Below are 11,000 nucleotides of genomic sequence, written 5' to 3' on the forward strand. Positions count from 1 at the left end.
GTCCCCACCGACTCTTCGGCCCCTTCCCGCCGGCTGCCGCGTCCCTCACTCGCTCGCGGCCTTCCAGGGCGCCACGGGCCGCGCGGACTCGGAGCGCTCCCGACCCCGCTCTCCCCTCGAGCTCGCTCCGGGGCCCCGCCCCCGGCTGCTCCGCCCCGGCCGTGGCTCCACCCCTAGCACCCGCCCCGGGGCGTGTTCCCGCCCCCGACCGCGGCTCTGCCCCGCCCCGCCTGTGGCCTCACCCCCGGCCGCGGCTCTGCGGCGCCCCCGCGCTCTCTCGCCCCGCCCCCGGGCTGTGGCTCCGCCCCCGGGCTGTGGCTCCGCCCCCAGGCTCCCCCCTGCGGCGCCCCCGCGCTCTCTCGCCCCGCCCCGGGCTGTGGCTCCGCCCCCAGGCTCCCCGCCCCCGGCCGTGGCTCTGCGGCGCCCCCGGGTGGCCCCGCGCGCTCTGCGGTTGCTCCTGCCCGCCCGCCCGCCACGCACGGTTGTCGTGGAGAGGGACGCGGAGGCGACGCCGCCGCGGGCGGGGAAGGCGGTGGCCGCGGAGTAGACACCCCGGTTCGACCGGCCCCACCGAGTCCTGTCAGGCCTCCTCGCCCGCCGGGCCGTTCCAGAGTCGCTGCGGACCGCGCCGGCATGTCGGGGGAGGCGAGTGCGCCCGGGGTCTCCCCTCGGGCCCCGCGTCCCGGGACCCAGAAGTCGTCCGGCGCGGTGACCAAGAAGGGGGATCGCGCGGCCAAGGAGAAGCCGGTCACCGTGCTGCAGCCGGTGGGCGAGGAGGAGCCCAAGAACCCTGGTAGGCGGGCGGCCGGGCTCCTCGCGCGCTCCGCTTTGCCAGGGCGGGTGGGCGCCGCCGTCGTGCCCCGCACGCTGCACTGGTCGTGCGGGCCGACGCCCCGGTGCGCGCGACAGCCGAGCCGGGGACAATCGTGGCGTCTCTGATGCTAAGGAGCTCGGTGCTCAGCAGGTGCACTACCCCGCTCCGCGCACATGGCGGGGTGCCCTGCGCGCTAACGGCGTGGCCTTGGGCTCTCTCCTTAGAAATCACAGCACTTCCAGCCCCGCTCCCGGAACTCAGCTTGGCCGATGTGTGACTTGAACTGGATCCTAGAAAACCCACACTGTGGTTTGGGACTGACAAATGGGATAAGCTGTGCCAAGATGCAGGAGCGAAGAGGGCCCAGGGAGGGACAGGAGGTCCCCGGGGCAGGGGGTGGAAGGAGGGCAGGGTGCCAGGGAACCGACCAGGAGGGGACTTGGAGGTTTGTTCACTCATTCATTCCACAGTCACTTTTCGGGTAGGGAGAGAACAATACACACACAGTCCGTTTACAGTTTCTGGGGAAAGAAAACCACAGGCAGCGTACAAGTAAGCATATGCTTCTGTCCCTTGAAACCCCAACCCAAACCGATGATACATGAAGGGGAATTTATGGAAAGGGTTTTTTTTGTGCGTGTGTGTTTTTTTTTTTTTTTTTAAAGTAAGCTCCACACCCAACATGGGGCTTGAACTCATGACCCTGAGATCGAGAAACGTGCTCTGTTAACTGAGTCAGCCAGGAGCCCCTCTTGGAAGGCCTCTGGCTTCAGATCCAACTGCTTTGAAAGGGGACGGGGGCTTGCTGTCCCTGGACTCATGGGAAACCGACGCGGGAAGGGGCTGTGATCGTGAGACCTTGGTCAGGGGCCAGTCCCCCACACCACTCCGTATGGACAATGGCATGGAGGGGGAGAATGAGGCAGGGAGGCGGAGAATGAGGTGTTTCAACAGTCCGGCTGGGGCACAGTGGTAGCTGGACTAGAGCAGTGAGGGAGACCGGGTTAGGCTTCGCAGTAACGAGTTGGTAGTCTTGGCCAGGGTGGGAAGAGAAGGACTCCCAGGTGCCAGTAGGTGGGTTGAGGGGCCATTCACGCAGCCAGGAAAGCCTGGAGGGAGGGCAAGTGAGAGAAGACCTCAGCGTCAGCTGGAGGCATCTGGAGCACTCCAAAGCGCGCAGGGCTGGAGGTGTGACTTTGGGAGCTTCGGAGGTCCGGTGGGCCTAGGAAGGAAAGAGCTTCCGCTGGGCGGGAGGGGAGAACGGAGCACTCAGGACCCAGCCCAGGGCTGTTAGGGGAGCGCAGCTGGCAGGGAAGTCTGACTGGCCCAGCCAGCGGGCGGGGGGGCGGAGAGAATGCGGGTGACTACTGCCCGGGGATGCTGGACAGGATCACGTGGCGGTCAGAGGGTCCTGTGTGCTGCGCAGGGCAGAAGCAGGGCTCTGGGCTGGCGCCTCAGCTAGAGTGATGGCAGCGGTAGGAAGGGTTAGAGGAAACGCCGTCTGCTGGCTTCTGCTTCTCCAGAGAGCACAGGCGAGGTCTGGAGTGAGAGCAAGGTGGGAGTGTGCGAGGGGGAGCAAGAGAAGGCCCTGTCGGAGCGGCACTGTCCCCCAGGCAACCGCGGGCTCCCGGCAGACACAGAGCATCTCCGCGTCCCGCCAAGTTCAGCACAGATGCTGCGGAAGCGAGCACTGCCCTGCGACGTTCCCTCGGGCACGGGCTCCTCGGGCAGCGGCGGCTCTCAGGGCGCTGTCCTGGGACCAGCAGCTTTGGCACCAGCCGCGAGGTTGTTAGAAATGCACTTTCCTGGACTCCCCTGGGCCAGCGGAGTCCCGGTCCCTGCGGGGCGAGGTCGGGGCAGGAAACTATTTTGACTGGTTGTCCAGGCGCTGCTGGAGTTCGAGAAGGTCTGTTGTAGAGAAAGGTGGTGTGGGTGAAGCAGGAAGGGTTGAGGGGCTCCCCCGGGGGTGGAACAGCTCCCGCAGGTAGGTGGTGCGCGGGAGACCGCTGTGCAAGGGGGTTACCCCGGGACCCTGAGCCTCCTCTCAGAGGCCCTGCCCCGGGAGTTCCCGTGTCTTGTGTATCATGCTCTCCCCTGGGCGCGGGAGGAACGTGCCTCGGGCTCCTTTGCCACAAGAACCCTCCACCCTCTCTTGTCCCCATGAACACGGAGCCCCTGTGCTCCCAGACCATCTCTTGCCTGCGGGCAGGTTTCCTGCTGTTAGCTGTCCTTGTCCACCGGCTCAGCTTGCAACCCCGGGGGCCGCCAGGTGGGAGTGATGGTGCCTGGGGGCTCCAGGCTGCAGGGCCCTGGAAGAGCAGGCTGGCGCCGGGCCAACCCTCCTGCCTCCAGGTTCTCGCACGTGCCAGGGACACCCCTTCCAGCTCCGGGAATCACTTCTTTCTGGGATGCGCATGGGGAGGCGGGAAAGAGCAGGGGCCTCTGGGGACTCCCTCGGGTCCGCACTGCCCTCCGGAGGGGATGCGCCGGGCGCCTGTCCGCGCCGACGTTGCTCCGGAGTGAACGGACGTTCCCAGCGCATCTAGAAGAGCGCGGGCGGTGCGGCGCCCTGTACGCGGGGCGGGGCAAACGCACGCCGGCGGCTCCGCGGGCGCTCGGCGTCGGTGCGGGGCGGGCGGGCTGGCTCTGCAGGGGGGCTCCTGGGCTCCTGCCTTTGCTCGCAGCGGGCCTGGGCCGCCCCAGGGAACGAAGGGGGACCCTGCGGGAGGTGGAGGCCCCCCGGCGGGCGGGCCGCGGAGGGGCAGCGACCTTGACCGGCGGCTGGCGGGAGGTGCCGCACGGAGGCTGGGCGCCCCGGGTTGTGTGTGGCCCGCGCCCGTCTGGCCCCTTCTCCGGCGTCTGGGTTCCCCGCTGCTTGCTCTGCGGGTTTCTACAACGTTTAGAAAATGGCTGTGAAGACGTTCTCCCGGGGAGGGGCCCCAGCTGTTCCGCGCCCCCCCCGACCCCGCACTTCCCCACCCCCCACCCCTGGCGGGCGAGCCTGGGACGCGGGGCCGCGCGGGCCGGGCGGGCCGGGGACCCCGCCGGGCTCCCGCTGCTCTCTGCTGCCCCCCGGTGGCGACCCCGGGCCACAGCCGCCGTCCCCCGCCGCCCCGCAGAGGAGTACCAGTGCACCGGGGTCCTCGAGACGGACTTCGCGGAGCTCTGCACGCGCTCGGGCTACACCGACTTCCCCAAAGTCGTCCCCCGGCCTCGCCCGCACCCGGCCTTCGTCCCCTCGGCCTCGATGTCGGAAAAGCCCGCCTTAGGTGAGTGCCGGGGAGCCCCGGGGGTGTCTGCCGGGGGCGCCCGGTGCAAGCCAGCCTCGCGCCTCGGGGCGGGCCGAACGGCGGGGGCGCAGGGCAGTGAGTGCGGCCGTGCGGGGAGGGTCCGACGCGGCGGGGGCGCAGGTGGGCGAGTCTCCCGGCTTCCTTGCCCAACCCGGGCCCACGCCGCTTGCGGGCCCAAGACGCTGCGCCCCGGGCCGGAGCCCCCCCACCCCCCGCCCCGACGTGAGCGGCGTCCGTGCGGCCGCCCCAGGCCCGGGGCTCCGCTTCCTCCCGCCTCACCGGCCCTCGCGCCCGCCCTGCAGATGACCAGCGCCTGTCGGGGTCTTGCAGCCGCAGCAGTCTGGAGAGCAAGTACGTGTTCTTCCGGCCCACGGTGCAGGTGGAGCTGGAGCCCGAGGACAAGTCGGTGAAGGAGGTCTTCATCCGCGGTGAGCCCCGCACCCCCGCCCCCGCCGCGGGCCCGGCCCCCGGCTGAGGCGCCTTCCCCCTCCTGCACCCGCAGGCTGGAAGGTCGAGGAGCGGATCCTGGGAATCTTCGCTAAATGTCTGCCTCCGCTCAGCCAGCTGCAGGCCATCAAGTGAGGGGACGCGGGGCGGGGAGCGCGGGAGGCCAGTGTGGGGCCTCGGAGGCTTGGGAGAAAGAGCCCCCGGGGGCTGTGGGGGAGGGGCACGAGGGAGGGTGTGGCTGGAGGGGCCCGGGGAGGAGGAGGCGAGGCTCCAGCTGGGTTTCCGTACCCCCAAGTCCAGCTTGTGGAAGGTGGGGCTGACCGACAAGACCCTGACCGCCTTCATCGCTCTCCTGCCTCTCTGCGCACCCACGCTCAGGTCTGAGAGAGGAGAGCGGGCGGGAGGGCCCTGGCAGGGTGGGCACTTTGGGGAGGAGAGCGGCATCCCTGCCCAGGGCTGTGCTGATTTTTGAAGCGCCAGTCTGGCCAGAAGAAGCGGGTCCCCTTTCTGCCGCACCAGGGCCTGGAGAGGCTGGCCTCTGGGCCCTCCCCCCCCCTTCCTGGAGCTTTTCCCTGCTGCCTGGGGCCTGGGGCCTACCACTGGAGTGGGGACAGGTAAGACGCAGTTACCCCATTGCACGGGTGAAGGACGGGGGAGACAGGAAGTCTGCCTGGAGGAGGCCGTGCTGAGCAAAGCTTCGAAGAGGGAGAGGAGCGGTGTCAGGTGTAAGGCGGTGTCGTTGCTGGTGCCCTTGGCAAAGCTGGTTTCGGCGCCCCTTCCCGGGGCTCCCCCAGCAGCCTGGACTTACCCTGCTTCACGGAACAAACCCCAGGGCCTCACACTGGCTCCCGCTTCGCCCACCCCTCCATGGGCGTGTCTGCCGGGCAGGATGGCGTCCTCTGCAGCTTGAGGTCGAGGTCCTCAACACTTTTCACAGAGAACACCATGGAACGTGACTTGTGTGCATCGTGGGAATTAGAAACAAATTAGCCAGCAGAAACAAAACGGTAGCATTCGTTACCGTTCTCTTAAAATGAATGTGATCAGGCTTACGTGAAAGATGAGCCAACCCCAAAGGCTGAAAGTGATACTAAATTGTGGGAGAATTTTTTTAAAAGATTTTATTTATTCATTTGACAGAGATCACGAGTAGGCAGGGAGGCAGGCAGAGAGAGAGGGGGAAGGTCCCCCACTGAGCAGAGAGCCTGATCCCGTCTGGATCCCAGGACCCTGAGATCATGACCCGAGCCACAGGCAGAGGCTTTAACCCACTGAGGCACCCAGGAGCCGCATGGGAGAATATTTTTAAGTAGAGAAATTTCATGCCATTAGTTAACTTTTGTTGGGCCTTGGGAAAGGTCCTCCGTCCCCCTCCCATCCCTGGGCACTGTGGGGGGGCACTGCCCGTGGTGGTCCGGGTCACTTCCCCATTCCTGACCCACAAATCTCTCCGTGGGGGGGGGGGCAGGAAGGCGGGTGCGGGTGGCTGGAGCTGTGGGCTGGAACTGCTGTCCCCTGGCTTCCGAGCCCCACGTGTGGCCGGTGCACAAAGCACGGGGCCTCCCTGCAGGTGGACAGCCCCACGCCGGCCATGGAGCCCCTAGCGTGGAGGCCACAGTCTTTTTGGAACTTGAACTTAGAAGTGACATCTCACCACTTTTGTCACATCCCATTTGGTCAGAAGTGAGTCATCAGGTCCGCCACCCTCTGCTGGGGCACACGTGCTGGTCCCAGGAATCCTCCCAGAGGCCACGTCACCACGGGCCACTATCCCTGGGGAGTGACCCCCCTGGCACGGCCACACTTCTGTCCCGTATCATTTTGTCTGTTGGAAGGCCATCCTTTGAGTCTGTTTCCCAGCTGCGTCCCGGAGACCCACACCTCCTCTCTGACCCCATCCCTCCTCGGGCCTCGGGGTGCCTCCCGGTCCTCAGACCTTCCCTGTCCTCAGGAAGGTGTCTCTGGAGGGCAACCCGCTGCCCGAGCAGCCCTATCACAAGCTCATGGCGCTGGACAGCACGTGAGCCTGCTTTTTCTCGCCCCCTTGCTCTGGGCCTGTTCCCCAGGCCACCTAGTCCCAGTCTCCCCTTCCCTGCCCTCCCCCACCTGCCCACGGACCCAGGATTCCTGCCCCGTCACCCCCAGAGGTCAGATCCCCCGGAGAGGCGAGCCCCGACCCCATGTTCCTAGCGAGTCCCCCTCCCCACCCCACGGGCAGCATCTCTCACTTGTCCCTGCGGAACAACGACATCGATGACCACGGGGCTCAGCTGCTGGGCCAGGCTCTGTCCACGCTGCACAGCTGCAACCGCTCCCTGGTCGCGCTCAACCTGGGCTTCAACCACATCGGGGATGCCGGCGCTGGCTACATCGCAGACGTGCGTGTCTGGCGGGACCTGGGAGCTGGGACCGGGACCGGCATGGGGACCGGCAGTGGGGTGGCAGGCAGCGGCTTCACAGCGCTCCTCCCCACCCCCGCCCCAGGGCCTCAGGCTGAATCGCGCCCTGCTCTGGCTGTCCCTGGCGCACAACCGTATCCAGGACCAGGGAGCCCTGAAGCTGGCCGAGGTGGGTGCGGTAGGACGGGGGCGGGGGGAGGAGGCGGTGAGGGGGGTGTCCCCGGCCGGCGGCTGGCTTCTGAGTGGCCGCTCGCCTCAGGTCCTGCGCCCCTTCGAGCTGACACACACCGAGCTGGTGGAGCGCCGCCGCCTCCTGCTGGAAAAGGGGTCTCAGGAGCGCTCGCGATCGGTGAGCCCGGCGGCCCCCCCCCCCCGGGCCCCTCCTAAACTGGCCCGTCGTGGCCCCTGGGCGCAGGCCTAGTGGGGGGCTGCGCTCTGTCTCCTACCAAGCCGCGGCCAGCAGCGTGTGGGCCAAGGGGATGGCTAGAGTTAGAGCCCGGGGCAGCCCGGTCCCCGCCCCGGAGCGCGAGCTGTTTGCCCACCGGTGGACCGGCTGCTTCCTGGGCCGTGCAGAGGACTGACGCAGAGAAGGCACGACACGCACTCGGAGCCGTGGAAGGGCCGGGTTTTCCCTCCCAGCGTGGGAGTCGGGGCCCCCAGCGTCCCCAGCAGCAGTATCAGCGTTTAGGCAGGGCAATGGGGGCAGGGGTGCTGTCCCAGGCCGGGAATCCCCTCACCCCTCCCTGAGGAAGGGGTGCCGGCTCCATCCCCTCCCTTCTGTGAGCGCAGCCTTCCTCCTCTCGACACGGGGACTCCAAAGGCGAGAAGAACCCGTTTACGGGGCTCAGCAACGTTGCCCTGTCGGAGAAGCCAGACAAGACGCCCACCACGAAGACCCTGAAAGGCCTGGGCAAGAAAAAGGATAAGTCAGGGGTGGGTGTGCTGAGCGGTGGAGGAAGCCGCCTCGAGGCGCCGGTGGGGTGTGGGGAGGAGGGCCTGGGGACAGCCCCAGCAAGCGGGGGCTTTCAGCTCTCTCCTTGCGCGGCACAGGACGGGGCGAAGAGAGAGGAGAAACCGGGGTCAGGGCAGTCACCCACCCAGGGGACCCTCAAGAAAGAAGACACCAAGGCCTCCAAGGGGAGTAAGTAAGGGGAGTAAGTGGGGCTGCCCGTCGGCGGCCCCTCCTGCTGGGGTGGGGAACGCAGGCTCCTGAGTGCCAGTGTCCGGGGCCCGCGGCACTGGTCATCCCAGGGCCCGCGGTCTCTGGGCCGGTTTCCTCCTGTTGGCGAGCCCCCCATTCTGTCCCGGACACTGCGCGTCACGCATCCCCTGCCTGGACCCCCGTGGCACTGGCCTGAGGAAAGGGACCGAGTTCTGTTCCCTTGCACCCCGTCCCAAGGTTTGAGGAGCGATCCTCCTGGTCCTGCCCGCTCCTTCTGGGGCCCCCGGGCAGTATGGCACCATCTACGCGGTGCATTCTGGCCCCTCTCCCTCCAGAGGTCACCATCCCGGAGCAGAAGCCCAACAAGGGGAAGGGGCCCAAGATCGGAAACAAAGAGAAGCGCAGCTTTCTGCTGGAGTCCGAGGTAGGCTGCGGGGTGGGGGCGGGCACGGTGAGCGCAGGGGTGGGGGCGGGGTGAGCGCAGGGAGCCGGTGGGCGCGGGGGCTGGGCGTGGGGTGGGGGGAACCGGGTGGGCGCGGGGAGGGGGGCCATGGTGGGCAGCTGTGACCTCCCTCAAGTGCGTGTCGCCAGCCCCTCCTGGAAGGTCTCTCTGGCTTCCACTCATGTCCTGCCGTCCTCGCGTGCAACCCCCCCCAGGCTGGCTGGGGGGCGGGTGGGAGCTCAGGGCTCTCCTTTCCCTTCAACCTTTCCCTGTTACGTCCACTGTCCCGGGGCCTCCCGCGCTGGCGCTCCCCCTCCCCCGTCCTCCTCGCCTGCGTCCCAGCCCCCCAGGAAGGCGTCCTACGTCCCCCTGCGGCCCCTCCCGTGCACGGCTCCTGGAGACCCTCTCTTCTGCTACTGGAGCCTTCTTCCCCCTTTCGCCTCGGACAGGTCTTACACCTCACTCTGGAGCCTTCCCCACTGCCCCCGCCCCAGCCCTCAGCTGCCCCAGGGTCTGTGCCCTCCCCTTCTGTCTCCCGCATCGGCAGGGAAGGGCCTCTGTTGGGAGTCTTGTCTGCCATCAAGACAGGATCCTACCAGAGAGGAAGGTCAGGTGGAGAGGGGCTGGGGCTGCGTTAAGGGTTTTTTAAAAAAATTAATTTCTATGCCCAACGTGGGGCTTGGACATCAGAAGCGGCGGCTCCGCTCCTGCACCGGAGGCTCCGCTCCTGCACCGGAGGCAGTCAGGCCCCGCCCCGCCCCCGCCCCCGCCCACCCCGCCCCCGTACCTTGCCCCGCCCCGCCCCCGTACCTTGCCCCGCCCCCGCCCCGTACCTTGCCCCGCCCCCGGTACCTTGCCCCCCGCCCCCCGCCCCCCGCCCCCGGTACCTTGCCCCCCGCCCCCCGCCCCCCGCCCCCGGTACCTTGCCCCGCCCCCCCGCCCCCGGTACCTTGCCCCGCCCCCCGCCCCCGGTACCTTGCCCCGCCCCCCACCCCCCGCCCCCCACCCCCCTTTCGCCCCGCCGCGCCCTCCTCGCTGCCGCGGGCGCCCACGGAACCCCAGTGCCGCACGCTTTGGCTTTTGCTCTGGCCGGTTCCTGTGCCTGGACGGCCTTTGTCCTCCATCTCCCCCGCTGTGGTCCCGGGGACCTGCCCCGGGCGCTGCTCTGGGCCCCACAGACTCTGGCTTGTGTGTGTGTGTGTGTGTTGGGGGATGGGGTCGCCCTGGCTCCCGGCTCACGCTCCAGGGTTGCTTCTGGGGGTGCAGGCTTATCTCTGCACCCCCAGCACGGAGGACAGAGAGCGGGGCCGTGGGCTGAGCGCCTCGGGTCAGCGGCAGGGGTCCTCCTGCTTCAGCAGCTGGTCTCCGAGCCCTCAGAGGTGGTTAACCCTCTCCTGGAGCCCGTGGAGCACCGAGAGGGGAAAGTGTTCATGCCTGGGAACAAGGTCCTTCTGCACCTCAACCTCACCCGTGCGTGAGCGCCCCTGCCGTCCTCCCCCTGCGGCCACCTGGGCCCCATGCAGCAGGGGGTGGGGGGCAGCCCCGACTCAGTGGAGCAGAGCACGGGTGTGCCCCGGCTGGGCATCGCGAGGGCAGAGGCCACCCCACACAGGGCTCCTGGTGAGAGCAGGGCGGGCCCTGCTTCTGGCAGAGTGTCGGGAGGGAGACGTGGGTGGGAGGTGAAGGCAGGAAGGCCAGAGGGGCGTCAGAGGGGGGAGGGGCAGGGGCGGGGGCCACCGAGCCGCTCCCCCCACCAGGAAACCGCATCACCGAGGTGGGGCTGGAGGGCTTCTTGGCCACCGTGCAGCACCAGGCCCAGTTCTCCAAGTCCAAGAGCGCGGCCAAGGGCCCCGTGGGGCTGCTGTGCCTGTCGCTGGCGGTGAGTCCCCCGCTCCTGCCCACCCCTGCCCTGACCTGGGAAACTGTCTCCTCCCTGAGAAGTGATATTTACCCCTTTGTCATCTGTCGCCTTCCTCTTCCTCCTTCAGAAAAATTGCTTCCCCCCGCAATGTCCCACGTACACCATGATCCAGGAGCTGATGCTGCCCAGGGACCCCATCAGCAAGGCCAGGCCCAGAGAGGAGGAGCCCACGGCGGCCTCCACCTAGCCCCTCCCCCATCTCCCTGGCCTGGCCTCCCTGGGGGAGATCTGGAGTCATTAACAACAGATTGCTATCCTTTCCCCCTGCTGTTGTCTGAAAACTTTGTTCCAGAACTACACGGAAGGCTTGGACTCGAGTCTGTTCTTGCTACATGGCCTGAAATGGCCGAAGGGCTTTGCAGCTCTCTTGGGATGAGATCGGGCCCTTAGGCTTGGGCAGCCAGGGCCACCCCTCTCCTGCCTCCTCGGGCCTGCTTCTTGCTTGCTCTTTGCCTGTATTCCCTGGGGGACACGGGACACGCCAGGACCCGCATTCAGCCTCTGGTCTCAGAGGACGCGCTGGGA

General features: G+C 67.8%; 1 protein-coding gene across 2 annotated transcripts; it reads left to right on the forward strand.

The window, feature by feature from the left end:
* The first annotated feature begins 633 nt into the window (after positions 1-633).
* On the forward strand, positions 634-10,662 carry LRRC71 (leucine rich repeat containing 71). 2 transcript variants are annotated; one of them, XM_045983120.1, is made up of 15 exons: positions 634-793; positions 3,934-4,083; positions 4,407-4,532; positions 4,607-4,682; positions 4,852-4,929; positions 6,503-6,571; positions 6,770-6,929; positions 7,036-7,119; positions 7,210-7,299; positions 7,740-7,883; positions 8,001-8,091; positions 8,448-8,536; positions 9,910-10,024; positions 10,312-10,433; positions 10,543-10,662. In XM_045983120.1, the coding sequence occupies exons 1-15, from the start codon at positions 634-636 to the stop codon at positions 10,660-10,662; spliced, it is 1,674 nt and encodes a 557-aa protein (XP_045839076.1). The 2 variants fall into 2 exon arrangements, with proteins under 2 accessions (XP_045839076.1, XP_045839077.1); XM_045983121.1 differs by having other exon boundaries at positions 9,913-10,024.
* The last annotated feature ends 338 nt before the right edge of the window (positions 10,663-11,000 follow it).

Source organism: Meles meles, chromosome 17 (assembly GCF_922984935.1).
Source record: "Meles meles chromosome 17, mMelMel3.1 paternal haplotype, whole genome shotgun sequence".
Lineage (NCBI taxonomy): Eukaryota > Metazoa > Chordata > Mammalia > Carnivora > Mustelidae > Meles > Meles meles.

What these genes read in the sequence shown, in the direction of transcription:
- LRRC71 (XM_045983120.1), top strand. Translation starts at nt 634, where the DNA reads ATGTCGGGGGAGGCGAGTGCGCCCGGGGTCTCCCCTCGGGCCCCGCGT. An exon ending in GAGCCCTGAAGCTGGCCGAG is followed by an intron (nt 7,120 to 7,209) that starts GTGGGTGCGGTA and finishes CGCTCGCCTCAG; the next exon opens with GTCCTGCGCCCCTTCGAGCT. An exon ending in CACCAAGGCCTCCAAGGGGA is followed by an intron (nt 8,092 to 8,447) that starts GTAAGTAAGGGG and finishes CTCTCCCTCCAG; the next exon opens with AGGTCACCATCCCGGAGCAG.